This window comes from Penicillium cosmopolitanum (assembly GCF_028827165.1).
Source record: "Penicillium cosmopolitanum strain IBT 29677 chromosome Unknown utg000009l:1.0-9042332.0:1.0-9050551.0, whole genome shotgun sequence".
Taxonomy (NCBI): Eukaryota; Fungi; Ascomycota; class Eurotiomycetes; order Eurotiales; family Aspergillaceae; genus Penicillium; species Penicillium cosmopolitanum.
Window position 1 is genome coordinate 6,147,795 of NW_026622679.1, and position 26,646 is coordinate 6,174,440.

General features: G+C 49.4%; 9 protein-coding genes across 9 annotated transcripts; 4 read left to right on the top strand and 5 right to left on the bottom strand.

Annotated features, from left to right (window-relative positions):
- Window positions 1–451: 451 nt before the first annotated feature.
- On the top strand, window positions 452–1,401 carry N7509_010369 (anticodon-binding domain-containing protein; the record flags this gene model as incomplete). The annotated part of the gene is made up of 3 exons (XM_056635006.1): window positions 452–582; window positions 715–1,225; window positions 1,306–1,401. 3 exons carry the CDS (start codon window positions 452–454, stop codon window positions 1,399–1,401), a joined length of 738 nt encoding a protein of 245 aa, XP_056485626.1.
- A 740-nt stretch (window positions 1,402–2,141) lies between these two features.
- N7509_010370 (uncharacterized protein) lies at window positions 2,142–5,040 on the bottom strand (the record flags this gene model as incomplete). Its single annotated transcript, XM_056635007.1, has 2 exons — window positions 2,142–3,117; window positions 3,188–5,040. 2 exons carry the CDS (start codon window positions 5,038–5,040, stop codon window positions 2,142–2,144), a joined length of 2,829 nt encoding a protein of 942 aa, XP_056485627.1.
- A 662-nt stretch (window positions 5,041–5,702) lies between these two features.
- Window positions 5,703–6,253, bottom strand: N7509_010371 (uncharacterized protein; the record flags this gene model as incomplete). The annotated part of the gene is made up of 4 exons (XM_056635008.1): window positions 5,703–5,722; window positions 5,810–5,954; window positions 6,018–6,162; window positions 6,198–6,253. 4 exons carry the CDS (start codon window positions 6,251–6,253, stop codon window positions 5,703–5,705), a joined length of 366 nt encoding a protein of 121 aa, XP_056485628.1.
- Window positions 6,254–7,420: 1,167 nt separating this feature from the next.
- On the bottom strand, window positions 7,421–8,990 carry N7509_010372 (uncharacterized protein; the record flags this gene model as incomplete). The annotated part of the gene is made up of 6 exons (XM_056635009.1): window positions 7,421–7,754; window positions 7,811–7,876; window positions 7,981–8,052; window positions 8,128–8,356; window positions 8,464–8,543; window positions 8,614–8,990. 6 exons carry the CDS (start codon window positions 8,988–8,990, stop codon window positions 7,421–7,423), a joined length of 1,158 nt encoding a protein of 385 aa, XP_056485629.1.
- Window positions 8,991–11,879: 2,889 nt separating this feature from the next.
- N7509_010373 (mRNA splicing protein SMD1) lies at window positions 11,880–12,429 on the top strand (the record flags this gene model as incomplete). The annotated part of the gene is made up of 2 exons (XM_056635010.1): window positions 11,880–11,994; window positions 12,113–12,429. 2 exons carry the CDS (start codon window positions 11,880–11,882, stop codon window positions 12,427–12,429), a joined length of 432 nt encoding a protein of 143 aa, XP_056485630.1.
- A 4,431-nt stretch (window positions 12,430–16,860) lies between these two features.
- On the bottom strand, window positions 16,861–17,667 carry N7509_010374 (S-adenosylmethionine-dependent methyltransferase; the record flags this gene model as incomplete). The annotated part of the gene is made up of 1 exon (XM_056635011.1): window positions 16,861–17,667. One exon carries the CDS (start codon window positions 17,665–17,667, stop codon window positions 16,861–16,863), a length of 807 nt encoding a protein of 268 aa, XP_056485631.1.
- A 403-nt stretch (window positions 17,668–18,070) lies between these two features.
- Window positions 18,071–18,626, top strand: N7509_010375 (succinate dehydrogenase assembly factor 3; the record flags this gene model as incomplete). Its single annotated transcript, XM_056635012.1, has 3 exons — window positions 18,071–18,286; window positions 18,387–18,468; window positions 18,547–18,626. 3 exons carry the CDS (start codon window positions 18,071–18,073, stop codon window positions 18,624–18,626), a joined length of 378 nt encoding a protein of 125 aa, XP_056485632.1.
- Window positions 18,627–20,738: 2,112 nt separating this feature from the next.
- Window positions 20,739–21,609, top strand: N7509_010376 (GNAT family N-acetyltransferase; the record flags this gene model as incomplete). The annotated part of the gene is made up of 3 exons (XM_056635013.1): window positions 20,739–21,132; window positions 21,252–21,361; window positions 21,439–21,609. The coding sequence occupies 3 exons, from the start codon at window positions 20,739–20,741 to the stop codon at window positions 21,607–21,609; spliced, it is 675 nt and encodes a 224-aa protein (XP_056485633.1).
- A 650-nt stretch (window positions 21,610–22,259) lies between these two features.
- N7509_010377 (KAR9 family protein) lies at window positions 22,260–25,392 on the bottom strand (the record flags this gene model as incomplete). The annotated part of the gene is made up of 3 exons (XM_056635014.1): window positions 22,260–24,647; window positions 24,689–25,333; window positions 25,381–25,392. 3 exons carry the CDS (start codon window positions 25,390–25,392, stop codon window positions 22,260–22,262), a joined length of 3,045 nt encoding a protein of 1,014 aa, XP_056485634.1.
- Between the last annotated feature and the right edge of the window lie 1,254 nt (window positions 25,393–26,646).

Genomic DNA, 26,646 nt, shown 5'->3' on the forward strand with positions numbered 1-26,646 from the left:
CCACGCTAAACCAGATCGGGGCTATCCCAAGCAACGTCCCATCGCACCTGCCATCTTATCGGCGTCTCCCCTCCTGCCTCCCTTCCATCGTCTTTTTACTCCTAGGACTCTCGTCCTTTTCTTTCTTTTCCTTTTCTCTCCTCCTCCTCCACCCCCGGCCGACTCTATTCACAAAGGAATTGGGTTTTCCCAAGCTCCCATCCTAACAGGAAGGATTATTCCCTCGTCCGCAGGCTTCCTTCCTACATACGGGAGTCTGATTGAGAGCTCCTGCTGGGACAAGAACTCCAATTGACACCCGCTTGCGTCGCATGAGCTGAGCTCACCGTCGCTCATAGGTAAAGGTGAATAGGCACGCCACCTGCTTTCACCTAAGGATATCCTAATCCTCCCTGTTCCTGTTGTGGACTCGTGTGAATCACACCGCCCGGCAATCACCGTCACACGCCGCATGGCGGAGAATAAGCGCCAGGGTTCCGGTGCCAAAGGATCTCAAGGTTCATCGGGTAGTGCATCTGGGCCCGGCATGGCGACTGCTATGGTACCCATGGACGCTGCTTTGAGCGGCGCAATCGGTGCTCGGTGAGTGCGACCTCGTTGCCAGCTGCTGCGCTGGCACAAGCCAGACTGTCCAGATCACCATGTTCATTGATCATTGCACCTTTCATTGTCTTTTGTTTGCTCCAAAACTAACCATGTCTTCTTCTCTGCCAGCGTTCGCATCACCGCAGCTTCACCTACGCCCTCTACCTTTGAAGGTGTGCTCTTCACAGCATGCCCGATCACGAACCTCGTCGCTATCAACACCAACCCCGCTCCCTCGCCCGCAGACCCTAAACAGGCCCAGAACGGAGACTACCATGTCATCCCGATATCTCGCATTCAGTCATTCCAGCTCCTCACTCTCCCGTCTTCGAATTCCTCCGAATCCCCATCTTTCACCGATGCCCAACCGCCCATCCAGCCCCTCGATCCCCGTGCCCTGAAGTCGCGTGAGGCCAAGGCCATTGGTGATGCGATGGATCGTGAGGCGCGTCGGGGTAAGGGCGTCACTCGTGAAGCTCAGGAGATTTTCGACGCTTTTAGCCGGACGATGCCTGCTCGCTGGGATTCTTCCAACATTGTCGTTGCGGACGCCGTTACCATTGCCTCTCCCTACCGCGTGGAGGATTGCCGCCCATTGGTGGACGGTGATACAGCCGCTCTCGCTCGAGTTCGCAAGGTGGTAAGTGAAATCTATGGCAATATCTCGAGATGGCGGTTGCTCTTTCAGAGGGTCGTAGGCTAACGAAGTTTGATTCATAGCTTGAGATGGAACGCAAAAAAATCGAGTTCCGCAATGCTAGTGCCACTATCGGATCAACCAGTACTTTTGCCCGGGATCAGCGCAAGGGCGGATAGATTTACTCGGGGCGGCTTACAACTAAGGTCAACTTGGCCCTTGCAAGATAGGGTTTGCGTTGATACGACGATACTTGTCCAATTTGTTCCTTTTTTTCGCGGTATCGGGTTATAGGTGACATTTAGGTGTTATCTATATCCGATTTACACTTCCATGCAAATACCCCGGGGTGAGATGATATCGTGTGGCTCATGATGGGAAGATTTCCTTCACGGAATGAAAACAGAGAGATTATTTGTGCGACCATCACGGTCGCCGCCTATCTGCCAAAATTGGCAGAAATGTTCGGAATCGAGAACAGGAGCAAATACTGCTCTCATTTATGTATCGATGTGTTGTTTCTACTCAATCTTGAGAATATTCGGGGTGGAGTGACATACACATCGTTCTTGACTTGTTCTATTTTCCCCTTCTGTTGGCGCAGAGAATGGGTCATAGGAACCTTGGAAGTTGCTTCTGGCAAGTCCATCTTTTCTAGATGCTTCTACTATCCCCTTGAAGGAATTCTAGAATATCGACCAAGTCAATTGCTTTCAATCTACAACCCCGACGTAGCAGTATTGGATCAACCGTCCGTAGAATATCCCCTACAACAAAACTACCAGTATGACATGTAATAACCAATTCAAGATGCGTTAAATTCCAAATGCAAGCGCTGACTGGCAGTACAAAAAAGGTTAACTTTAAAAATCACAAAACAAAACATATCTAAAGCAAATGCATATTGCCAACTTCTACTCTAATTCTCACCAGAGGCCCTCCAAGGAACAACCTCGCACACGGTACCCACAAACCCTTCCAATCCCGACATTGGAACGACTGCAGCCCCGGACGCAGGCGTCGACATCGCAATACCAGAGGATGGTCCCATCGTGACACCGGGCATAACCAAGACCCTTGAATCAAGTTCAATCCACTCCACAGACGTAACAAGGGCAAAGGTAATCTTGACATCTTCACGCAAAGTCTCAGACGGCATCGAGGTTCCATTCTTTTGATTGACGCCATTCTCCGGAACATTATTCGAGACAACCTTATTGATGTCCGTCGCAGATTGTCGTCGACGAATTTCATTCGCGCCATTCATTTGAGGACCGCCACCATTAACCTTCTCCTGGCCCGGCGAGGGCGAGGGCGAGTGATCTCCGTCGAAAGAGAAGAATTCAGGCTCCGACGGTGACGGTGGTTCCGAGACAAGTTCGTCATTTGCACCGGCCAACGCCATACTCACTACACGGACCGTCGTCCTGATATTGGCAATATATGCGATAGCATTACCACCCAGCAACAGCGGTGGCGAGCTCGGGGCCGAAAATGCAGAGGCCGGGAACGTCGCTGTGAATCCGGTATGGAAGGGCAGGGACAATGTCGACGGGAGTGGAGAGGGGAGCGAATCGCCCGCTGGTTGGAAATCCGTCAAGACCATTCCCTTTCGAATTCGGCTAATCCGAGGCATATTTCCTTCCTCGGTAGATGAGGCGAGGAGCTCAATTCCAATGGTCCCGACCTGGTCTTGTTTGAGTCTGTGGACGGGAAGTCGGAGGTCACGCACGCTGACTACTCGAACGCGCTGCCATTTCGCCTGGGCGCTGGGGTCCTTGGCCAGAACGCTTGCTGCGAATGAGGCTGGGAATTCGCCGAGGATCCGGGCCCGCTGCTGCGGGAGAGAAGACTGAGTGGTGTTGGCTCTTTGTCGTTGTCTGCGGTAGTGTCGACTAGGATTGGGCCTAGGGTCATTTCATCGCCGATGGCGATACTGCCATGTCGGACTAGACCGCATAGTACCATTCCCCTGCTCTCGTTACCCTTGTCGGCGGATATTGAGTATACTTTTGACGGGGGATGGCGAAGACTTCGTCCACGTCGAAGAAGTTGGCTTTTGTTTGGTCTGTGACTGTGGGCTCGGAGAGACGGTGTGTCCTTTGAGGCGGGCGTTGGGGAATGGGCAAGTAGCGCATAAATGCGTGTAGTTTGCCGATACCGGTGCCGTCCACGGCGCTGGAGAGGATTATTGGTACCGTGCGAGACCAATCTCCATTCGCTGCTTCAATGACCTTTTGAACTTCAGTGCGGTCCGCGGTGCTGACCTGATGTAAATCAAGAGTTTTGTCGGCCGTGGGAGACGCCGGTAGTATTGCAGGCTTGCATCCTGCGGCCTTCAATGCTGACAAAACTTTGGCGAGATTTTCCCGTAGTCCGGATCGAGATGCCACGTCAAGTTTTGTGATGGCGATCAGCACGGGGACCTCGAGTTTCAAGCATAGAGTGAGATACGCGAGGCAGAGGTCGATTTCGGGAAATTGTTCGCTGCCAGCTTCCGCTTCTGTTGTCTCAGCTCCGCAGTTCGCTGGAATGCAAAGCAACACATAATGAGGTGCCCAGCTGACTAGGCCCCGTAACGTAGATTTCATATATCGTACGGATCCTGGAAGATCAGAGACGAAAGCCAGGCGGCCACCATGCGAAGCGGCATGGATATCATCCCATGCAGCCACATTCCCAGACGCATAATTTATCACGGCAGGCGGTTCATCTGCTGCATACCCAATGAGCTCCTGGGCGACGGAACTGGTAATTCCTGATGATATCTCGTGTCGATGTTTGAGCAGACTTAGTCGGCTTGAGCCTCTGCCGTTGTCGAGAGTAGAAGAGGTCAAGGTTCCCAGTAACGAGGACTTCCCGGCTGTACTAGGACCCGCTATTGATATTCGAATCTGCTCGGTATGCGAAGATTCCTCTTCCAAAGCAGGATTAGACACAGACTCTGCTTTCGATGTATTGTCCGCATTATTCCTTGCCAGGGCTGGAGAGAGGTTGTAAAAATCAAGATCGGGGCTGACGAGAGCTTCTGCAACCCAAAGATCTTCCTTTTGGATTTTGGCCGATTCTGGCAGTGTAGTTGAGCATTCTTCTGCCCACTCGCATTTCCCAACAAGAACTCTGCGGAGTATCTCCACCTTGCATCCGAGACTTGCAGCCATGGCTTGCAGGGTTGTTATACTCTCGTCAAGTTCACCTTGCGTGAGGCCGACAAAGGTTCCATCATCGGCAACTCCAATCTCATACAAAGCACCTTGACTTTCTTCAAGCCCAGGTAACAAGCGAGCGGGCTTGGTAGGCAGTGTCGCCTCTGGAAGGACCGGAACAACAAGATTTGCCGTAGTAGACGAATGAAACGGCGATGACTGCTGCAATCGCCATAGTAATTGAGTTGTAAGCCCCTGTAGCCGTTGCTGGCGGCTCTGACTGGACTTCGCTTGCATGGGCCGCGGGGTAGTTGCATACTGGAGTGGAGATGGTCCCTGCGAAGGCGGTTTCTGGCTCCCAATGGCCGCGCGACAATGATAAGAGCCGGCAACTACGTGGCCTGTCGACATAGCAATATATGGCCGTCGTGGACGGAGTAGCAGATGCAACTTGTACTCCGTGGGACCCTCTTGGGGCTCGGGCTCCAATTTGGTGATCCCATAGTCGGACAGAAAGTCTGCTTCTGCATGATCCAGAGCTGCACTAGATTTCGTCCGTATTGACAGCCCTCTTCCACTTGCGGCGGCGATTTGGGGCGTCGACGACCCAGAAGTCGACCACGGGGACGAAACCCGGGGCGGGTCAGGGTCATAGGTGAATATGGATGCCATGGCGGTCAATCGCGGATGCAATATAAGATTTGTTTTCACAGTTTCACACGGGTAATATAAGGTGTAAAGGTATTCGATATCCAGATATATGCCAGTACTGTAATTGAAGGACAAACAGCATTCTTGCGCAAAGTGAGGTGGTTGACAGTTCCAAGTCGGTGCGGCGCAACTCCAGTTGAGTCGACCGCGTTTTGAGTCACGTTCCTGCCTCAGGCATCACGTGGCCCCGCGCGGGAGACGATTGGACCAATTGGAAGTCGATTACAGTACTAAGTATGACTAGGATAGGGTAGGTATGATTAGATTATGTTAAAAGATCCTATGGAATACTAGTAGTTAAATTATACACCGCACCGGTATCTGTTGAGTGCTAGGGCTACTCTGCCTTAACTCAGTTGGAATGGGAAAGATAATGGAGGCTATTAGAAGAGATGTATTTTGATAGCATTGATTCAGCCTTGGAAGTTATATCGTTTGGTTCCAATTATCAATTGGGCTTACTTCAAATGACATTTTGAAATCTATCTTAAATATACTACCTAGGTATCAGAGAAGATACCTCGGCGAAAATTTAATCGTGTAGAGATACTACTACTATCCTACTATTCATAATGAGTAAAACCAGCTCTACGAACGAATAGGTACGGAGCAGATTTTATCAATCATTGCTCAATATATTCACCTAGAGTAAAAACAAGGTAAATTTAGTTCCCAGTTGCTGTGAGAGATCATCTACTCTACCCCCCTCTTACAAAGACCCTGAACACACTTATTCCCATAACAACAATTCTCATCAGCCAAACATGGCCCATTGTCCTCATTACACCCAGGCCACTTTTCATCAGTGGGTCGGCATCTGGTCGCCGCGCAATACCCCGAGCAACAGCCCATCCCAGTACCGAAATCGCATTGGGCTAATATCTATTAGCACTTTTGCCTTTGCCAGCCGACTCATCAGTCGGATGCTTACCATATACCCCAAGGCAAGTTGCCGTGGGCACGCATGTTGTCAGAACAGTCGAGCTGGGTGTGGTGAAGGTCGCAGTAGTGCAGAATTCAGTCCCAATACAAGCATCAGCATCGCCGCATCCTGGTGCACATTTCGCCGCTGCAAAAATTAAGCTAGCTACTAATCAGTGATTAGAGTAAATACTTACTTATTAGACTGGTAAAAGAAAAGAAGAGCAAGCAGCTTTAGGTTGGAAAAGTGCATGGTGTTGTGGATCTTAGCTGGAGTATGGTACTAGTAGTACTCTCCAGGGCTGGTACTAGTATAATGTAGAAATAGTCTTGATTAGGTACTGGGTCCTTCAATGCGATGGATCCACCGTGACCTCTCCCGGATTTATATAGTTTTCCAGTACTACTCAGGACTCAGAACTTCAGCCCATCCTTCAGAAATTCAAGTTGGAACTGCCAGTGACCACTGGTAGTCACTTGATCTAATAGATCTCAGACACCGACGACTGGATACGAAGGACCTGGAAGCCTTCCAACTCACAACTAGTAAGTTCCCTGCCCCACTAGAGTAGAATTCCGTTCGCGGGGTCCCTCAAAATACATTTGTCGACCTTGGCGCGAGAAATACGAGCCGACACGAGCCTAGGCGTGCTTCTCGTCAGCGGTTTCCAATCGAGGCTGAGACATCGACGACCAATGTGATTCTTCAAGCAGGATCCAAAGTTATCCTCAACGCACTCCACATCTGTCATGCTGAAACAGTGGGCCTATATCCCCATAATAATTGATTCCTTGGCAGATGTCAGTGGAACAAGTCATCCCATCTGACTTCTTTAAACATTTAAATCTAGAACAGCGATATCATAAGCTTTATGATATGGCATAATGTGAAGAAATAGCAGAATCAAGACTGTGGTTCAAGATTGGTTACCCAGGTGCTGAGATATCCCAGCCAGCGAATAGCAGAATTATTCTCCAGCCAACCAAGAGCATACGCTACTACTAGTAAATATCGGATAATTTTGATCCGTCGGTCTTTGATAATATATGAAGATAATTGTGTTCTGTGTACTTGAAAATGGAATTTCAGGACCCCGAGATCAAGTAGTATACACTCGTATATTTTCTGGTGATGAATACCCTCCAGTGTCCAGTCTAGGAAGTTCAAGTTGAAGGTACTCCAATACACAAAATTTTCCATCTCATAGTATCTGTTTCAGTTTTTCTTATTGTAAGTTACCTGAAAACTTCAAGTTGAAGCCTACAACCTTGGAACAGATATACTACTAGTGGCAATACAAACGTGGTGGCTTTCCATCTATACCAAGTTGTAGTATTTATATTACTCAATATTTTAACAAGATTTCTATTTTGGTAGGCCCAGCCAGTGGGGTCAGTAGACCAATATACAACGTCCGACTCACTCAGTCGACGATTCTCCTCCCGCGCTTTTACATTTGCCCTGGGCAACGTGAATATTGCGCGCCGTCGTGCGGGTAAACACAGCTCCGCACACAGGACACTCTGCCTTGGCGACCACACCGGACTTTTCGCGCTGGTGTCGAAGAAGATTGCTGAATGTCGAGAATTCTCGACCATTACAGCCGTGATCCCAGCACTGCGGTCTTGGTCGCGAGCTCATCGCATGAAGCTGATGTTCTTTGTTTGAAGCGGCGTTTACCGAGTCGTGGGAATATATGGGATCGTGCATCATTGAAGATGTGTGCGAGTTGATCGAGGAATGATGAGAAGATCTAGTTACATCTGTTAGTATAAGGGGGATATTTTAGAACCTGGCAGGTCTACTTACGGAACTGGTGGTGCTTCTGGAAGATGATAGTATGGAGGCTGGCCCATCATATTATAAGGGGGTGAACTGCGGGAATAACTGTTAGTCTGTTTCCCCCGAATTATGCGAGCCAGTTGAAGCCCAGCGAAGCCCAGCAAAACCACGCTATTGCGGGCAGACTCTGAACTTACGAGGGCAAAAGCGCTTGATCGGGCATGTGCCCAGCAGCTGAATGGGGAGGGAAATGCCGAGATGTCGATGGGCTAAGGCATATGTTAGCTCGTCTTCCTAGTAATGATCCTGTGGGTTTGATCCGTATTCATGGGGCCTTTACGCACCTGCGAGTTTGATGCTGTCGTTGAGCGCTACCAGGCGCTGTAGAAAGATATGATGATGGTGCCGGGAGGTCTTGGTGATAATTAGATAGAGGCCCACCGGTCTGTCCGCTATAACCGACTGGGTATCCAGTTGGGGGATATGGCTGTGGATTCGGAGGTGGGAACTGTTGGTTCATGTTCCCTGGGGGCGACTGCAGCGGTTGAAAAGGGCGATCGGTCCAGGCATAATCTGATAGTAGTTTGTCAGTCTTAACTTCTTCCAAAGTTCTACAACTGTGCCTGCCCAGGTGCACTCTGATTCGAAATTTCCCGGGGAAGACAAGCTTGTAGTCTTACGTTGAGAGTGAGGCTGCATCGGGCCAGCGAAATATGTCTCTGATGCTACGGACATAGGGTATGATGTTATACCAAGGCCACTGATTATTTCGTAGATCTAGTCAATAAAGTTATTCCAGCTTGCAGAGGGCTCGGAGGAAGATAGCGTACCTTCCTTGGTCGTCAGTCAACTGTTCTTCAGGGCCAATACTGTCAAAAGAGGGCTGGTCACTCTGTCCAGCAAGTGAGGTATCGGAATGCAGAATAGAAGATGGAATATTGGCGCTAGAGTCTAGCGAAGCCGTTGAATTATGAGAGCTTTGCAGAGAGGTTGAAAAGTTATGTGTTGGACCTGGTTCTGGCGCTGGCGCATTAAATGACCAAGTCGTCGTTTGGGTTGGAAAGCCTTGTTGGTAGCTTGGCGCCTGCGCTGACTCGATTAGAGAGATAAATCCAGTGTTTAACTGTGAGGCTGAGTCTTTAGGCTGGTCCTCTTGGTTCCTGGAGTGAATTAAAGAATCTTGTGAGCGAGAAGCTTCGAACGACATTAGGAGTTCAAAGGGGTCATAGACCACTCTGGACTACACTGGGACACGCAATGGGGGCCAATGGGGCCAGAAATTATAGGGGGAAGCGTGATAAAGTGGCAGTGATAGTAGAGAGGAGGGGCGAAACTTGAAGAACATACAGTGGTCGCAAGTCTACCCAATATCTGGCGGACCTAAGGTTTTTGATTCTTGGAAAAGGTCAATCGGGCGACGTACGGGCGCGCCGATGAGTGTTTAAAATAAATCTTCAAACATGATGGGCAGGGCGTTACAAAAGAGTCCCCGCAATCAATCGATCGAATATCCAGTTGGGTACCTTTTTCCAACCCAGTTCCACCAGGGCCAACACCATCACAGGGCTTCTAGAACGTCTCTACCAATGGGGGTGTTCGCGGGCAAAGAAGTGGCACTTGAAACGCACTTGGGTTGGTGTAAACCCCGACTCATTAACCCTTTAGAGCAATAATTCTACGTACGTATGCTGTAATATGCTGTAATCATGGCCTATATGATATAGGGCGGGAACGAAAAAGGACCGTAAGATCCTACTGATCTTGCACTGTGGACCGGCGCACGAGAGCAAGAAAAAAACAAGGGCTTTACATGTATAGTAGTGGAGAGTATTTTTCAAGCCCCCACAAGTGACATCGGGTTGTCCGTTGTCAGACAAAGCCCTACCTACAACCGGCAAGAACCTCGAGAGAAATTGGGCCTGGGGCCAGGGCGTATTGATCCTTGAGCAACATAGGGGAAAGCTATGGGTCTTGGTAAAGTGGATTTTTAGCCCCAAAGAGCAAATGAGGGCGCCCCATAGGAGTTTGGGGGCCGAGACGCAGGCCTCATGTGGATGGCTGGCGATTCTGTGGTAAAAAGTTAGTCGCACCGGAGAGAGGCCGTCATTCGACGATCCATCAGAAGAAAATTAAATAGGAAAAAAAGAAAAAAAGGCAAAAAAAGAAGTTAGAAGTAAGATGATAAAACTATAAAAAAAATAAAGGAAAATAAAATTTAGACTAGCCAAGCCTAGATTTGGGAACTCCCTTTTGGGGAAACAGGTAATATTTTTTTTGGGCAGAGTGTTTTGGTCCTTCATTTCCAATTTCCTGGCCCCATTCCCCACGAACGCGCCGTTAGAAACATTAGGGCCCGGGATGATCAGAACTATCCCCCTAGGCGTTGGTGGCGGAGTCTTGGAAACCGTCCAAAGCCAATCGGGCCATGTCTCAAAGCTGGAATGGCAACATTCGCGGATAAGAAGCTTGTGATCACCGAGAATAAATGACGGCGAGTAAAAGGCAGCAATGGGGCATTTATTTTGCATGTTCTGAGCTAGCTGCTTGTTGACTGATGGTTTTTATGGCGGTTCGGAGTTTGGTTGCGGATCTCTTGGGATGAAGCCTTGATCAGGTTCGCAAAGCATCACTTCTTAGGACAAGGGTAAAGCCACGACCTTTTTGGCTTCTGGCACTTCTTAGACAACGATCCATGTGTTTGTTGCGTCAAGCCGTATAACGCCGATGAGTGGAGCCAGGTCAGAGATACCCAAAGTGCCGGTACCGAGTCAATGACCGAAAAGAAGGGCCTTGCGGCCAAGTTGAACGTACGAGTAGCGAGCAGGTGACGCCGTCTTAGAAGCTAGCGTTAAGGATGGAGATATTTGTCATGGACAGGAAGGGTTCCGGGGATGTGGCTCCAGGGATGACTCGCGATCGACCGGACGCTCTCCACATGGAAAGATCCCCTCGATGTCGCCGTCCTTTTTGGTCTGTTCTGTGCATGGCACACTTCCGTCTCCGTGCCCACCCCGTTGAATCACTCGTGCGGTTCTTTCCGACCTGCAAAGTCAATCAATTTAGGTGCATCAATGCACCATGGACGTGATTATTGTCGATGCCGACTCGTCGCGAGCCTTGCATGGCAGCCTTATCAGCATCGGCTTGGCGCTTGAGTGGGAACCGAACTGAAATGCATCCAACCTTCTCCTTTCCCAAAACCAATCCATAGCTTTATGCAAACTGACACATCGGTCAACGCCCGCACTGGATCTGCCCGTCCGCCTCTGTGGGCCCGCCGAACCTATAAAAGTGGAACTTAACCGAATTCAGTCAGTCGACGCGACCCCAATATGGTATTTGTCCTTGTATGTATGCATCCAGGTCGTTATATCGACCTGGGGGTGTATATAGATCCATTGGCAGGCCAGTGACACCGAGGTTGGTTTACATTTCCGCCTGCCAGAGTTGAGAGATTCTAGGTGGGTACCGGTGATCGTTTCCACGATATACATACATAGCTAGTGCAGACTGTAGTATTGCCGATGGCAATGGAGTTCCACAAATACAGCCTATCAACCAAGAAGAAGCCGTTTATTTGAACTGATATGAATCTCATGAGATCGTGGGTAGGCTATGAGGTGTAAACTCGGAGGTAAATACTCTGATAAAGGCCGGTTTCTGCGAGGGCAGTTGAAAGAAACCTCTCGTTCTTGGCTTAATAGATCGGCCTATTTGCAAGGATATATATGAATATTCGACCCAAACATGTCGTTAGACCAAGCAATTGAGAATACCGGGGGATGACCAGTGGCAAAGCAAGAAGCCTGGCTGGTCGATCCAGTTGACCAGTTGACCAGTCGACTGGCCGGCTGCACTGTGAACCCTGCAGAGATCACGTGATGCAGCATCTGTCGTATCACGTGAGCACCGCCGACTCTGCACGGCGGACAGCATCGATATCCGCGTCTGCCACACGGACATCCCCACCAACCCTGTGAGCTGCTGCGTGCCATCTTCGACCTTCAAATAAACTCGTGTGCATAAATCGCCACTATGAAGCTCGTCCGGTACGTGGAATGCGACATCATTCGAGCCCGCGTCCTATCCACACGCCATGCGCGCTGGAATTCGCGACCATCCTTTTTTTCCGTCGGAGCTGCTTGCTGATCAACCTTATAGTTTTTTGATGAAGTGCGCCAATGAGACGGTGACTATCGAGCTCAAGAATGGTACGTGCAGACCACCAACTCTTCGTGACCGCGACCTCGCGACATACCTGAACAGCTTCGGGCTTTCTGCCCACCGCCAATTGTAAGCTTGATTTGCTGACGTCAAGGCTTCCCATAGGCACAATCCTTCACGGAACCATCACTTCAGTCTCCCCGCAGATGAACACCTCGCTTCGAACCGTCAAGATGACCCCCAAGGGCCGTGACCCGATCTCGCTCGACACTATCAACATTCGTGGCTCTACCATTCGTTACTACATTCTTCCCGACAGCTTGCCGCTGGATACACTCCTCGTTGACGACGCCCCCAAGCCCAAGAATAAGGCTCGCAAGGAGGCTGACCGTGGTGGACGCGGCGGCCGTGGTGGTCCCCGGGGTGGTGGAGGCCGAGGCCGCGGCGGTGGCCGCGGCCGTGGGCGGGGACGTGGCTTCTAGATCTTTTTTTCTTCTTATTCTTTCTGAGAGTACAGACCGGCGTTTGTTTCTTCCTTCGAAGTATCTGGTTCCTTTTTCACTTTGCATGATCATGGGATGTCATTTGTTACCCCCGGGCTTCTTTCAATTGGGTGTGTGAAAGAAAAAGCAACACTTCTATTATTTAAAATATCCCAATTTTGTGTGTGACCTCTTCTTTTTTTTCTTTGCTGCTAGAACCTGTCTATGAAGTGACAAATGATTCGCTGGGCGATACGGCCGGTCTTCAAAGCGCTGTGCGATGTACTATGCGCACTAAGGTTAGGACTGGCGAATGATCATATGGCACTTTCTGGATTGACGAATCCTGCGGGTCGAGAGAGCTTAAAGGGGGTAAGGGTCAAGATCTATGGATGAATTCCGTCCTCTGTACTCCGTAGAGAAGAGTAGTAGCTAAAGTCTTTAGCATTGCAAATAGGGGACAGGATGGATGGTGCGGCTAAATGATATTTTGAGTACAGAGTACCCGATACAATGTTTCCAAGACGCATTATTCTACTATCAGTATAACTGCTTCACTTCTTCGATATTTGCTTTTTGTTTGGCCTGCATCTTATCCTAAAATTACGGGGTATAGACTGAGACTTATTTTGCTTGCTCGAGGAAGCTGGCTGAATTAAAACTTCTTCTGGCTTCAAGATGTAGGTAGTTTTGCTGAAAAGACCACCTGCCAAGTTTCGACCGTTCTAGAATACATCAACATGTAAAACGAAAAGCACTACTACTAACACCAGGGCTGTACGAACTAAGGTCGGGATGGGTCCCAGGACCCAGTGCATTGTAATATGATAACAATGACTCCCCACCATCCTCGCAAGTCATCGACCTACTCGGGCATGTGCACGGTCCAATAACAGGTTGGTCCCAGGTGAGGTATGTTCGCTTGGACAGCCGACATCACCGTCTTCCCAAGCATATCAGTACTCAACCGAGCTATTCTTGAATCTCAAGTGTCTCGACGCCCTTTCGGACCCCGAAATATTGTAGTTGCCTACTAACTGGCCCCATTTTCGCAGATCTTCGGCTAAGACTGCCGCCGGCCTTTGAAGTAGGAATTACGGGATTTGCTATTCGCAATATTCCACATAGTGGCTCCCCGGTTCCAGAGCCTTCCTTCTCCAGATATCAACTTGAACGTATACACGCGGCCTTCGCATTTTGTCGTTTTGTTCGTTTTTCTTCTTCTTTTTTCTTGCGTACGTTTTCGTGAATGGTGTCTCTCGATTGCAAAGAGTATAATTCTCGATCTACCGTTCCATGAACGTTCTTTTTTTTGGTCACATACAGGATCTCTGAAAGAACGTCGATCTCCCTTTCCGTGGATCCCTTTGTAAATACTCCGTAGTATACTCCGTACTGGGAATCCCTGTCAATTTTGGCCCCCGCCACGTACTGCCGGATTAACAAGCCCGCATTAGTGTGGCAAATGGGGCCTGGCGGTTGCCCAGACCGATCCCTGGCAATGATGAACACATCAGATGTTTTAAGCCATTCTCGCATAATTTGTGGTGATATTTTCAGTCTATTGGCTATATGAAATCCTGCCGCTACATACTTTGGGGGCTTTGATCTTCGTCGCGCCATTCACAACTCGATCTTGCTCAGCTGCAGATTATTCCAACTCCGTGCTCCGTATGGAATGGCCCGTTGGGGGGTGGGGTATAATAGCAACTTTATCAGGTGTTTTTTCTCTCCTCATATTATGGCGTCGCGATCACAATGACACAAGACTTTGTTTGTCTCAATGCATTGAAATAATGGAGGCCAAAAGCTGAATGATGGTCGGTCTAGACAGGAAGCCACTCTGGATCAAATGGGGCCAGGTTCCAGACAATCGGGAATCTCCCTAGCAGTAGGGGCGGAATTTGGTAGATTAGGCCAAGGTTTGAGGGGAAAGCCAGGTGGAACGGCGGCCACTAGTTTTACCAGAATGAGATGCGAAGTATTACTACAAGTACGTACTACGTACCCAGTGGACGGTTTACTGGTTGGGCCTAATGTGGTCTTGGCTTCATTAGTAGTCATAACTGCCTTTAATTCCGAACTTCCGGTATATCACGAACTGCAAGGCTAGGGCGCTTCCTTTCCGGGGCTTCATGGCGCTCGAATCGAGAAGAGATCTAGATCTTAGCAGTTACTAAGCGACGATCCAGAGCAGGACTTAATGGTTTGGGGCCAAGCCTTAGGAAATTCTCGCCGCATCTGTGTTTGGAGCTGGTGCTGCATGGTCGTCGCAAGGCCAAGACCATTTTTTCGGAATGCTGTTCCAAAAGAGCAATGGTTGGTCGATCGGGATGGAGATCAGGAGAAATGGACCCTGTCATGAGACAAGCGTCTGTGGGCCTTCTTGTCTTAATCGAGCGAACTTGAACTGGCATCCTTTTACCTCGGGGACTCCTCGGGGAGAAAAACAATATCAAGGTTTCAGGATCAACAAAGCTGGCGTTCTTAATCAACTTCAGTTGAAAGCGTGTAAATAGAAATGCCCAAATCGGGCAAGCGTTCAACACAAGGTTCAAGTTCGGAGGTTAAGAACTTAATCTTTGGTTTAGTAATTTTTATGTACACATGCAGCTATGTACTGTCAAGTGAGCATGCCGGTAGTAGTAAGATGAGCCGAAAGTTACTAACGATATCCATTATCCGGAGTATGTCGGCCACCCTCCGCGAAAAGAAAATTGGATCAAATAACTTCACAGCTAGCTCGAGCAGGAAACACGGCACCAGCCTTATTGATCCACGAGTCAGGCCGGTGGGGGGAGGCTTCGGTTCAGGATAATTAATGGGTGATTTTCATTGGCCTCGACCCCAATTTGCCCTTCTCGTTAATTATGGGCGGTCCATGTCCGAACGAACTTACAGCCGAAGAGTCTGGTTAGTTTAACTTGCAGCTGACGCGTGCCACTCCATGCTCCACGTTCTCATCATCTCGTGTGTCAGATTCTACTTCGTACGTACTCCGTACGGAGTACCCATAACTGAGATCCCAACTTCCCCTGTTGTGAGCTCAAACCTGAAGCAGTATGTGCTCTGCTCCACTTTGTACTTTCCTCAAGTATCAAGCTCACGAACATCTCCCCCTTTCCTTGATTTTCAATCTCTGGTCGGTCAAATGACAGGATCGTTGTGGCCCAAGTGGTTCTCAGCGCCCCTCCCGTCCGACGATCGGAAACTATGAAGATTTCCCCGGGTCTACGCTTCCGTATTTCGTATGTATGGAGTAAATTGGCATATCAAGGGTCTTTCTTGGGTGCACCGGATGCCTATTTGAGCATGGCCAAAAGGTTGTGGATCGAAGCTCGGGACAGCGTGTCTTCCTCATATGCCCGAAGCGGTCAGTTAGGCGACGGCACATGGCGCCACTGTTGATCACAACCCATACAACCAATGCTGGACGGGGCAATTCCGTTTATGAAATCACCGATTACTCCTTACTGCCACTATCAGGGCCAAGTCCATGAACCATGGCGTCGGGTGACCCTGGAGCCCGCCGCAGTCGACTGACGGGAAGGATCATCGATGCAATCAATTAAAGTTCAAGCGGTTTTGGAGGTGAAATCATTCGTCCGTTCAAAACGAATTCACTGCTCCGCAACACGAATTACGAGGAGCATTTGAACAAGAATTTCCTCCTGGAGGTGTAGGTTTTAATAGGCATTGCACTTCATACTACGGAGTATTCGTATTCGTAGAACAGATGCCCCATTGGGGCTATTCTCAAGTTCTATCACTTGTCTCCTGTCTGTTGGTTGTTGGTTGTTGGCCTCGTCCTTCGTTTTTGGGGCTGTTACCAGCCAGCTGGGAATAGATACTACTACCCTCGTCCCGGGGTCGAGGTCGTGGTCGGGGCCGAGATGTCTTGGGGGTTTCATTCACCGTCACAGAGAAGGGGCGAGGTTTGAGGGCGCAATCTGCTTTCAGCAAAGAAAGCGATGTGGGTCGAAATGTTGCCCGGGGTCGAACGATATTTCTCCCTTGATGCTAAATAATGCCGCATCCACGCTGTCTTCAAGTCGCCGATGGGGCCGCCGCGGAATAGCCGGGCGTTGGGGCTGAGTTTGAGGAAAGGCGTGGCAGATAAGCCACGCCACGGGCCAAAGATGATAGGTTCGGGGTCATCGCCATCACCCATCTTCTTCTGTAAGGAAAAAAATAACACACCAAATGCCCCTAGTGTAAAAAAATGCAATACCGCTGTCGATACTATCCCCAGTCGGGAATGCAGTTCAGATCAACAAACCATTGAAATGTCATGGTTTGCCGTACTCCGTACATCTCGAAGGAAAGAGCAAGGTCTAAATTTTCCGGCTCTTGCAAGTGCCGATGTCACGAAGAGAGACGACAAGCTGCATGATGTCACGCATCCTTAAACAAACAGAAACCTTCTGCTCGCTAAGGTTTCTGGCTTCTCCAAATTCGAACGATAACTAACTTTTCCCAGCCAGCCTGCATCCCGCTAGAGCCAACAGTCTCAGCATCCCAGCCGCCCCAGCCACGAATCTGCTCTTTCACAGCCTCAGGTTGGTTTTGCTTGCAAAGCAGCACATATGCGACTCCACGGTCTGACAAAATGCCGGGGATAGCATCCAGCAATCGATTTGTCGTTTCCATTCCATCCGCGCCGCCCGCATAGGTCAACGAAAGAAAATAAGAGTCCTGATCGAACCTAGCAGAGCTTGACATTCCTTTCAATGACGTGGGATCATTCTCTGATGCTGTTGGTAGGCGTGGCAGCTCGTCGGTTGGAACATAAGGTGGGTTGAAAAGAAGAACGTCAACGCTGCCAGGTCGAAGAGGTGAGCAGAGATCACCCGTTAATGATGAGATATGAATAGTTTTGAGCGCGGTGGCCTCTGAACTTTGCTGTTCTGCGGAGATGGCTCTGGATACGGTTTCTCGTGTTGCCATACAGGCATTGCGGTTCACGTCTGTTCCCAGCGTGAGGATATCTTGTCGCCCGAAGATCTTCTGCGACTGTGCCGCAACAAACCCCAGTACGACACCGGAGCCTGTACCCGCCTCTACAACTAGTGGTACAGCACTAGAGGCAAGATCTGGCGATGTGCCTGTTTGGAATCGGTCCGATAGCCATTGGGACTCGGATGCTGATGCGAGTGTGTCCAGAAAGAGATAAGAGTCCTCGGAGGGTTCGTAGATGGTGTCAAAGGAGACATGGGAAGTGTCTGGCGTGGGAAGCATTTTGCCAAGTACCTTTTGTACTTTGAATTGTTTCCAGGGTTCTTGGTCTGCAAACCTGAACAACCCCGCGATATGGTGTTGTCTCTGCCAACACGGCAGCCCTGATATTTGTAGTTGTAGATGAGGCTGAATATAGCGAGCAAATCAAATCAAAATTCGTCAGATTGGGTTAACCAGTTATTCAAACCAGCATAGAAGGCGGATAATGTAAAGTTGATCCAATGGTTCAAAAATTGCGATGCGATGTGATGCGATTGGCGGAGAAGTTGAAAAACACGCGGGCGGTGATCGCCTCGCCGCCTTTTTCGGCCCAAAAAAAGAACCGCGGCCTCCAGAACAAGAACAATTATGTCATGCGCCAGTCACCCTCTCTAGTGAATCGATTCGGCTTGTTCCTTTCGCGATGCGTCTCGCTCATCGTCTCCTAATGGCCACGCCGGCCTCGATCGGCTCCAAGTCCAGTCTCACCGAGGCTCTGGCACTCCTCCCACCGCTGCAGTTGTACCGCCGGCTCCTCCGCGTCCATCGCAAACTGGACCCCGAAATGCGCGTCCTGGGTGATTCCTACGTGAAGAAAGAGTTCCGAGCACACCGAACTGCAGAGAATCCGCTGCATATTGTACGTTTCAATACTGGGCTGGCGGGATAGCCTTGTGCATCGATCGATGCTAAGGAACTGTGGTTAGAGAGTATGGCACAGCTGACAACGGCAATGGCAGATCGGATTCTTGACTGAGTGGCAGCTCTATGCTCAGAAGCTGGAGGGCGACAATTGGACAGGGAGAAATTGGATAAGTCGAAGTTGGACAAGTTGAGCGGTATGGATCCCATGATGTCTCTCACAGATATTTGGACTTGATTTGCTAATGGATATGATAGATCAACAACTTGGACAGCTATTCGAACTGATGCAGGCTATTCGCAGCCCAGAGAATGATGGTGAAGGCGAGAAGCAATAAATTGGCTTATCATGGGCAACTCTTCGGTGCTACTGGGAGATGCGGGCATCTCTCGATGTCTGTCCAGGCCTTGTACATATACTATACATGCATGTTTGAATGAGAGGGCGCTCCTATCTTCACTCTTCTGTATTATGTAGCGATGTAATCGATTTTTAAACTTTTTACCTACTCTTTAGGGCTTGATACCTCTACACCTGGCTTGGCATCTTTAAATTGTTAAAGTCCTTGTGGTTATGAGATTTGATACTAACTACTATCACCGCAACAGTGCAGTTATTATAATTATACTAGTCAAACACAGCTGTGCTGCAGCCCAAGAGATGGTACTATATAGCTCTTTGGCCACAATCATGGATGGTGCAATAACTTCAAATGAACGTTTGTCAGATTCGTCGTCGGTGTTGATGACTGTGGCGATATAACGGAATACTAACTTGAATGTTGTAGCGGCGTTCATATCCAGGCGTAGATACATTGTTGTATTGCTACAAAATTATCTCCTTTGGCAATTAATTTTGACACGCCCGGCCTATATAAACCACCCTCTTCCAATCCTCTGTTCCTTTAGTACGGTACCCAAAACAGGATGCGCCTAAGGCAAATTGCCTCCTGTCCAAGCCCTTACTTACCCAGGTACTTTGAAGCATAATAGGTACCCTTTCTTACATCGCATTACACCATCTGTCATACAGTCCCAGAACTGGGAGGGAAAAGTCTTGGGCCGTTGCTGAAGGTAGCGCCTTGTTTACCGACAAAAACGCGCCAATCAGGTCAAACAGACTCGTCAGCGGGACGCCTTGGTGAACTACGGGGTCCAGAAGGAACTTGGAGATAGAGGCCGACCCAAATTTCCCCCATTGGGGGTTGAGTATCCTCCTCGTGGGTTGATAGGGCCCTTTATCCGGAACCCCAACCAAGTCAGGCCCGTCTGGTGGGCTATCACTCTCGAGATTGTTAGACAAATAACCTGATTCGATAATTCGAATATCCGAGTCCTTACCTAAGACCATGTATGGCGTTGATAATCCTATTCAAGTACTGCTGCCAACATATGGGGACAGATATAGAACTGAAGGGCTTTCGAGAGAGTTCATGTTGACTATCGAAGGCTGGTAATGCAAGCTTTCCTATGCGCTAATCTGAACTCGTGTCGATGCCTCTGTACGATTTTATATCAGTTGATATTCATTGCCGGAACAATTTGTCTTCCACAAAAAAAAAACGCAACATCTAGTCGCGCCGCTTACATGTGTGTTCATCCAATGTGCTAGACATCAAGTTAAATTCATCTGGACAAAGGCGGAGAGAAGGGATGAAAAAGCAATGTTCTGGTCCTCATCTTGTTGGTCACGGTCTAGGTGACGGTGATCGTTGTAATTTCTTCGGGAAAATAGCTGAGGGAATGATGGAATAATATGAGACTGTAGTGCTCATCATGCTGCTGATGATTATGGTGCTTACTGCACGGGACATATTGAAGAGGATGAAAAATAAAGCGAAGAAAGGCAGACTGTTAATTATTTATGTTGCCCAGGTGGTGGGACTGTTCGTTCCTTCTGTTCAACTTTTGTCGCAGTGACTTGGGTTGTTCCTGCCTCTACAAGCTGTACTGCATTGCCCAAACCAGCCTGAGCATGAATAATAAAAGAATCGCGTTGTCCTCGGGCAAAGATACTATCTCCTTCTCTACTCTTTTTTTATAGTATACCAGATTCCAAGGCGACAACCTCTAGATTTTAGATTTTAAACCCAGTTTCAAATATAGTTATACTGCATTCTCTTATAAGCTTCAGTACTAGTAGGTATAATGGTGCAAACAAATCTCAAGTTTTAGCCTTCAATTTCAAGTTTAATTTACTAGTACATGAAGTTCTTAGCATCTCCACTCTAGCAAACGAAATGAAGATGTCAACCACAGGGCGGAAGCCCACTTACATAACGCCCCGCAACCCCGAAATCGGAATTACCGGGGCAAGCTCTATCAAGCCGGATATCCCACAAAAAAGCCATACAAAGTTCCATTGCCCATCATCTGGATCAAAGCAATTGACCAGATTAAACATCGTTCTCAAAACTCAACTCTCCCCAAGAACTACTTTATTTTCCAAAATGCCAGCTCTACTGGAAGACCCCTCTACCCGCATCCCCCCACCACAAGCACACACCAGCGCCGCATTAACGATCACCCCACGCCAAACAACTCTCCCCAAAGCTGAAAATGCCGGCGTTACCTTGTATCCAATTACCAAGGGACCAGGGAGTATTCCTGCGGATCTGAGTGCATTTTTGCATGCCGAGTTCAGCGCCGAGATTGAGCGTGGCGCGACGTATCCAATGGAACAGGCCATGGCCATGGATCAGTTCCGGGATTATTGGTTTGGGACTTTTGCGGTTGTCGCGGTGTTGGATGAAGAGGGGGCAGCTTTTGGCGATGGGTTGAGGGAGGGGAGGAGGTGGGAGGATGTTTGCTTGGGGACGTTTTATATTAAGCCGAATTATCCTGGTGAGTCGGTGCACTGGGTTCCTCAAGTCCCATCAAGTATTCAAATCAAATGGAGTTATCATTCGAAAGAAAAAGAAATGGAAGTTCGCTAAATTACTAACTACATTTGAATCGACTAGGCCGCTGCTCGCATATCTGTAATGCGGGTTTCATGACTACCAATGCAGCTCGCGGTAAGGGTGTTGGACAAGTCATGGGCGAAACATATCTCGAATTTGCGCCTCAATTGGTAAGAACTTTCAAGTTGAAAGCTAGCTTCAGAATTCACTAGGAAAAATATCCCTCTGACATTCAATTTGCTTCTAGGGATACACTTACTCCGTCTTCAACCTGGTCTTCGCTAACAACCCAGCCTCCATCCGGATCTGGGAGAAGCTTGGATTCAATGTGATTGGACGGGTGCCCAAGGCCGCACGCCTGGCCAACAGTGAAGAACTGGTCGATGCATTGATTTTTGGAAGGGAGCTTGGGAACTGACCCTGATCAGTAATTCCCTGACAAGATATGTGAGGGGGGGTAATTTGAAGGGTAGTTGGAGTCTTGACGCCCATATACTAGTACCTAGGTATAGAACGCGTGATGAAATGTCTATCAAAGGCATGCAGGTCCAATGAAACGAAGCAACTTGAATTCAAGTCTAGAAAATAATAAGGATCTAGGTTCCACTACCGAGAGAAAGGGTAAACTACAAGAGGAAAATAAAAATTCACATGAGTGGAAGGGAAATGAGAGGAAAGAAGAAAAAGAACCATGATTTAAACAAGCGACCAAAAGAGCAACAAGCGCGAGTACAAGTACAAAGAAACCCGGGAAAGCAAACAAATTTAATACCCAACGCTCAAACCATACCATGCAAAATAATGGGGATATCACGCAAAACCGAACCCTCAAGAAATCATGCTTCGCACCCTGACCAGCTTAAAAATGAGCAAAATCAAAGCTGCAGGTGGAATGCATAATGCCAAAAAAAGACACAAAAACAGGTTGATACAGGATGTGGAGGTGGGAGAGAGTATTTAGAGGATGAGGGAGGAATCGGAGTAAGGAGGATTGGTAATGATGTATACTGTCAAGTGTAAGGATGAGCGACCGCAACAGCAACAGCAACAGCAAGGGAATTCAGCTCATCATGCTCGCCATGGTGGTCGTGCATCAAGCCTCTTCTGCGCAGCGGTGCGTTCCTTCGGCGTCGGCAAGGGCAGCAAACTCATGCGCTTGTTTCCGGAATGGCCTAATGCAGTACCAGGACGGGTGGACTTTGTCGGACTGTCCATTTGTTCTTGGGCCGCCGATACACTGCGGCTGAAGGAGCTCACTCCGGCGAAACTTTGCCGACTGCGTGGTGTGTTTGACATGCCGGATGTATTGGAGACACCGGAGGTTCGACGAAGTCGGCTGTAGGGAGGTGGGTCGAGGAGTGAGGATTTAGCGGGGGTAGGAGAGGAGATATTCCGTGAAGGACTTCGGGATGACGAGGCCAGGCGACTGGAAAGACGACTGATCGAGCGACCGCCAGGTCCAGCGCCAGGAGCTGGAGAAGCAGACATATCGCGTCGGAATGCCATAGTCGATGATGGCCGGGGTGTGCGCATTGGAGCAGATGAGTTTCGATAGCCGGTAGAAGTTTTATAGTTGTGACCAGTATCCACGTCCCGCGTGTTAACACTAGGATTCCACCGCGGCCGGTTGGGAATCGTGGACGGTGGCTGCGGAGTGCGAGACAATCTGCGACTTGCTGGCGTCGGGGTGGTTGCATAGCTGTGCTTGGACGGTGGCGGAGAACCCATGCCCGAAGGGACGGGAATAGCAGACTTACGTCCCGTAGTTTGTGGCTGTGGTAGACCCGAAAACCTTCGAACATTGGACATAGTTGAGCGTGTCGTGGCACTGCCGACGGAACTTTCGCGGCGACTTGAACCACCCAGCGGTGTTTTATATGAACTGCCCCCGAGAATGACAGACGATGCAGGTGAACTTCCGGGGGTGTCAATGGCACTGCCTGCAGCTGGGCTATCCACCGTGACTATACTTGATATGGAATCACGTAGTTGTGAACCTCTGGCAATCTGGACGTCTTCCAGAGACGCATCCATCACCTTAACACTGGCCTTGAGAGCATCCGTTCGTGATTTCATATCAGATAGCAGCCGTAGGACCTCACCATTTAGGGTCAGACGGTCATTGATACCCTTTTGAATGATGGTGATCACGCGCTCAATTGCAGGCAGGTAGTGCGTCTTCTTTGTCTCATAGGTATCCATTCGCTTGACAAACGTCGCAGGATCGTTGACCGGCGCGTTTGTCTCCAATCCTTCTTGAAGTTTAGAAAGACTGCGCTCCACAGATTCAAACATCTTCTGCGCCTGACTTCCCGCATTGCGGAACACCATGATCCACTTGTCCTCGCCAAGTTCTTTTTGTAGCGCCTCGGAGTCAGTTTGTAGAACCTGGAAGCTTTTCTCTAGACGCTCTCGTCGGTCATCCAGCTCATCGCAGGCGCTCGGGAAAATCTTGTTAGCTCGGGACTGAAACATAGACAGCCGCATTGGCAAGAAATCCAGGGAGGCACGAAGAGGCTGCATGCGCGCAAATAGAGCCATGAGATTGGAGGTCGAGTCGTCCTGAGGGGTCTTGATGATGGGCGTATTAGAAGCGCTCGCCATGATAGCGCCGAGACTCATCCGACTGTGAGAGTGCGACCGGCCTTTGGACGGAGATTCTTCTACTATTGTCTCAAGCTCGTTGATGTCAACACCGCCTGTCGCTTCCGGACCGTTGCCCATTAGAGCCTCGTGTCGCTTCTCCTCCATCTCGAAAATCATTCCACTGAGGTTGTCAATCTCCATCCCCACATCGCCAAGTACATTGGACCAAAGCTCTTCCCACTCCATGGCCAACTCTACTTGTTGCTTCACACCTCTGAGTTTGCTCTTGATTTGCGACCAGTTTTGCAAAATGCTTTCCATCTGACTGACGATAGTCTTCAAGTTCTCGTTGTCGACAGTGGCGATGTCGTCTCGGAGCTGCACGTTCTCGATAGCGCTCACATAGACGTTGACCAAAGACTCAAATCGGGTGATAGCCTTGTCCACTCCCTCAAGGCCTTCTCGGCCACCTGCTGCTGCCCACTCCACATCATCCTCGGAATCCAGCCCACTGAGCACATCGAATGCTTTCCTGATCCAGAATTGGATTTGGTCTGCGTGGCCGTTCAGTGCGCGAACCGCTAGAAGCGCGGTTTGGATATTCGTTATACTCGTTTCGAGCGCCGCAGGTTGAGGGAGTGGTATGGAAGTAAGCTGTGAGAGTTGGTTGCTGAAGGAGGCGCGGGAGAAGGAGTATATAGATTCGGGGCGCTGTGAATTCGTCGCATTGAAATATGACTGTGGGTTGGAGGAAGAGGAGAGGCTATAAGTGTGGCCGCGCGGGGAGTCTTTTGGCGGGGGTGAAGGAGCGGACTGCTCCTCGCTGCGCTTGGTGTCATCAACATATTTCTCAAAGTCGGTACGTGTATCCTGTGGCCCAGCGTTTCCAGGGGGCGCTTCTGATTCCGGACCAGCACCCAGCTGAGGTGGAGGGGGAGGGGAGTGGGCTCCGCGACAGACATGGACGTCGGTGGTGGGTTGTTCGGAGGATCATAAACAGCCACCGGAGGCGGAGGAGAGGCAGCGGCGACAACAGGTGGCTCTGGGAGGTCGACAACGACGTCGGTGTATTCTGAGCCCTCCGCACGCGCGTCGGAGACTTTCTGAAGGAGATCAAGAGTGGGTAACTCTAGCCTGTTTGACGCGGTGCGCTTTTGGGTCGGTGTTTCGTCCGGTGTTGTGGGCACCTGGCCAGCCCACGCCTGACCTCTCCTTTCAACTTTGATGGACAAATCCTGGTGCAAGTTATCCAGCTCCTTCAAATGCTCTTCCGGGATCCGACCAACCGCGCCGGCGTTACGGTTGTTGTTATTGTTTTTGGAGCTGCCGTCCAATAGCTTCACCCGAGCCGCGAGGGCGGGCGATAAGCGACGAAAGATGCTCGGCTTAGAATTCTTCTCGGCGCTGGTAGGCTCTGCGAAAGGTTCGTCGTCTTGATTGCTGCTGCCGATACTCCAAAGAGACGATTTGGACTTTAGACGGCGGAGAGGGGAAGGTCCGTGTTCATTGGGGGAGCCGGAGACGGCGGGGGAGGAGATGCGGACAGAGCGGACGTGCTGGGGGACAGCGCAATGTCAGTCGCCGAGGAAGTTGGACCGTCAACTGTGGCATGCATGAGGACAGGCCCCGGGGGGGGGGCGGTTGGAAAAAGGCTGAGAGGGTCGAAAAGGCGATTCAAATTCAGGCAGGGATGGGCAAGGAATGTTTCGTGTTCTCGTTCGGTACGGTGTAAAGGCCCCCGGGCTGTGAAAAGGGTTCGTTCCTAGTAATCTCCTTCCACGTAGGCTCTATCGTTCTGAGTTCTTTTTGGGGGGGAGGGGGGAGTTGGAAGAGGTTGAGAGAGAGAACAAAGGCTACATGACCAGCTGAATGAAAGTAGCAGGCGAAATTGGGCAGCAACCGGTAAGGAAGTTGAGACAAGAAACGAGGGATGAAGTGGCCAGGTACGGAGTATTGAAGTGGCTCTGCAAGAAAGGGTACCCTCAGGTACCGGAGGTAATTGAGGTACCTCCGACTCCGCCCATTTACTATGGGGCTTTCAGGTACCGCTTCCCCTCGGTATGTAATTGCGGCGATCGGCACGGCGATCTGACTATTACAGAGTACTTTATGCAGTGGCTCACTACGGAGGACTACTGTATCAATTCAATCACCATAACTTGAGTGATAAACAATAGTTTTAGTAGTACTAATACTAATATCTTCCAAGGTTGGGTATAGGTAAACAATACGCCCGGGAGGTCCAATGATAGGGGAAATGTAATACTACTACTAACTAGTATACTAGTACTTCTACTGTATAATCCCAAATTTGAAAGCGTTCAAGTTCTGCTCGTACTTCTGAGCAACAATGAGGATCTCTTTCAACAGGACGCCACCTTGTGTCTTATGCATGATTCATACCATTGCTATACAGCCTCATGAATGAAAACACGGTCAAAATGTTTAGTCTCGGAAGAGAAATCCTATGCCAGGCCAGCTGGGCGTTCTGAGACTGGAAGTCCAATTTCATTCAAGTTACTTTATAGTTTAGTTGATAACCTTGGAACTAAATTGTATTTTCATAATACTGATCCATGCATGTATGTAAAGTATAACTAGTTTGGTAATATAGTTTCCACAAGCAGGACGCAGTAAATGAAGCCAGTACCTTACTAAGTCCACGAGTAGTATGTAGTAATTATCGATCATCAGACAAGCACGTGGCGACACTACTTCGATGCTGCTAGGACCTCCAAAATTACTCAACGGGCTCGGCCCAGATTCAAATTTCCGAGGTATTTCACTATTTCAGGGGCGCAGATCAGCACCGTTGCGCCCTAGCGCCATAGCGGACGCGGGCCCAACGCTGTTCCGTGATGCCTCTAAA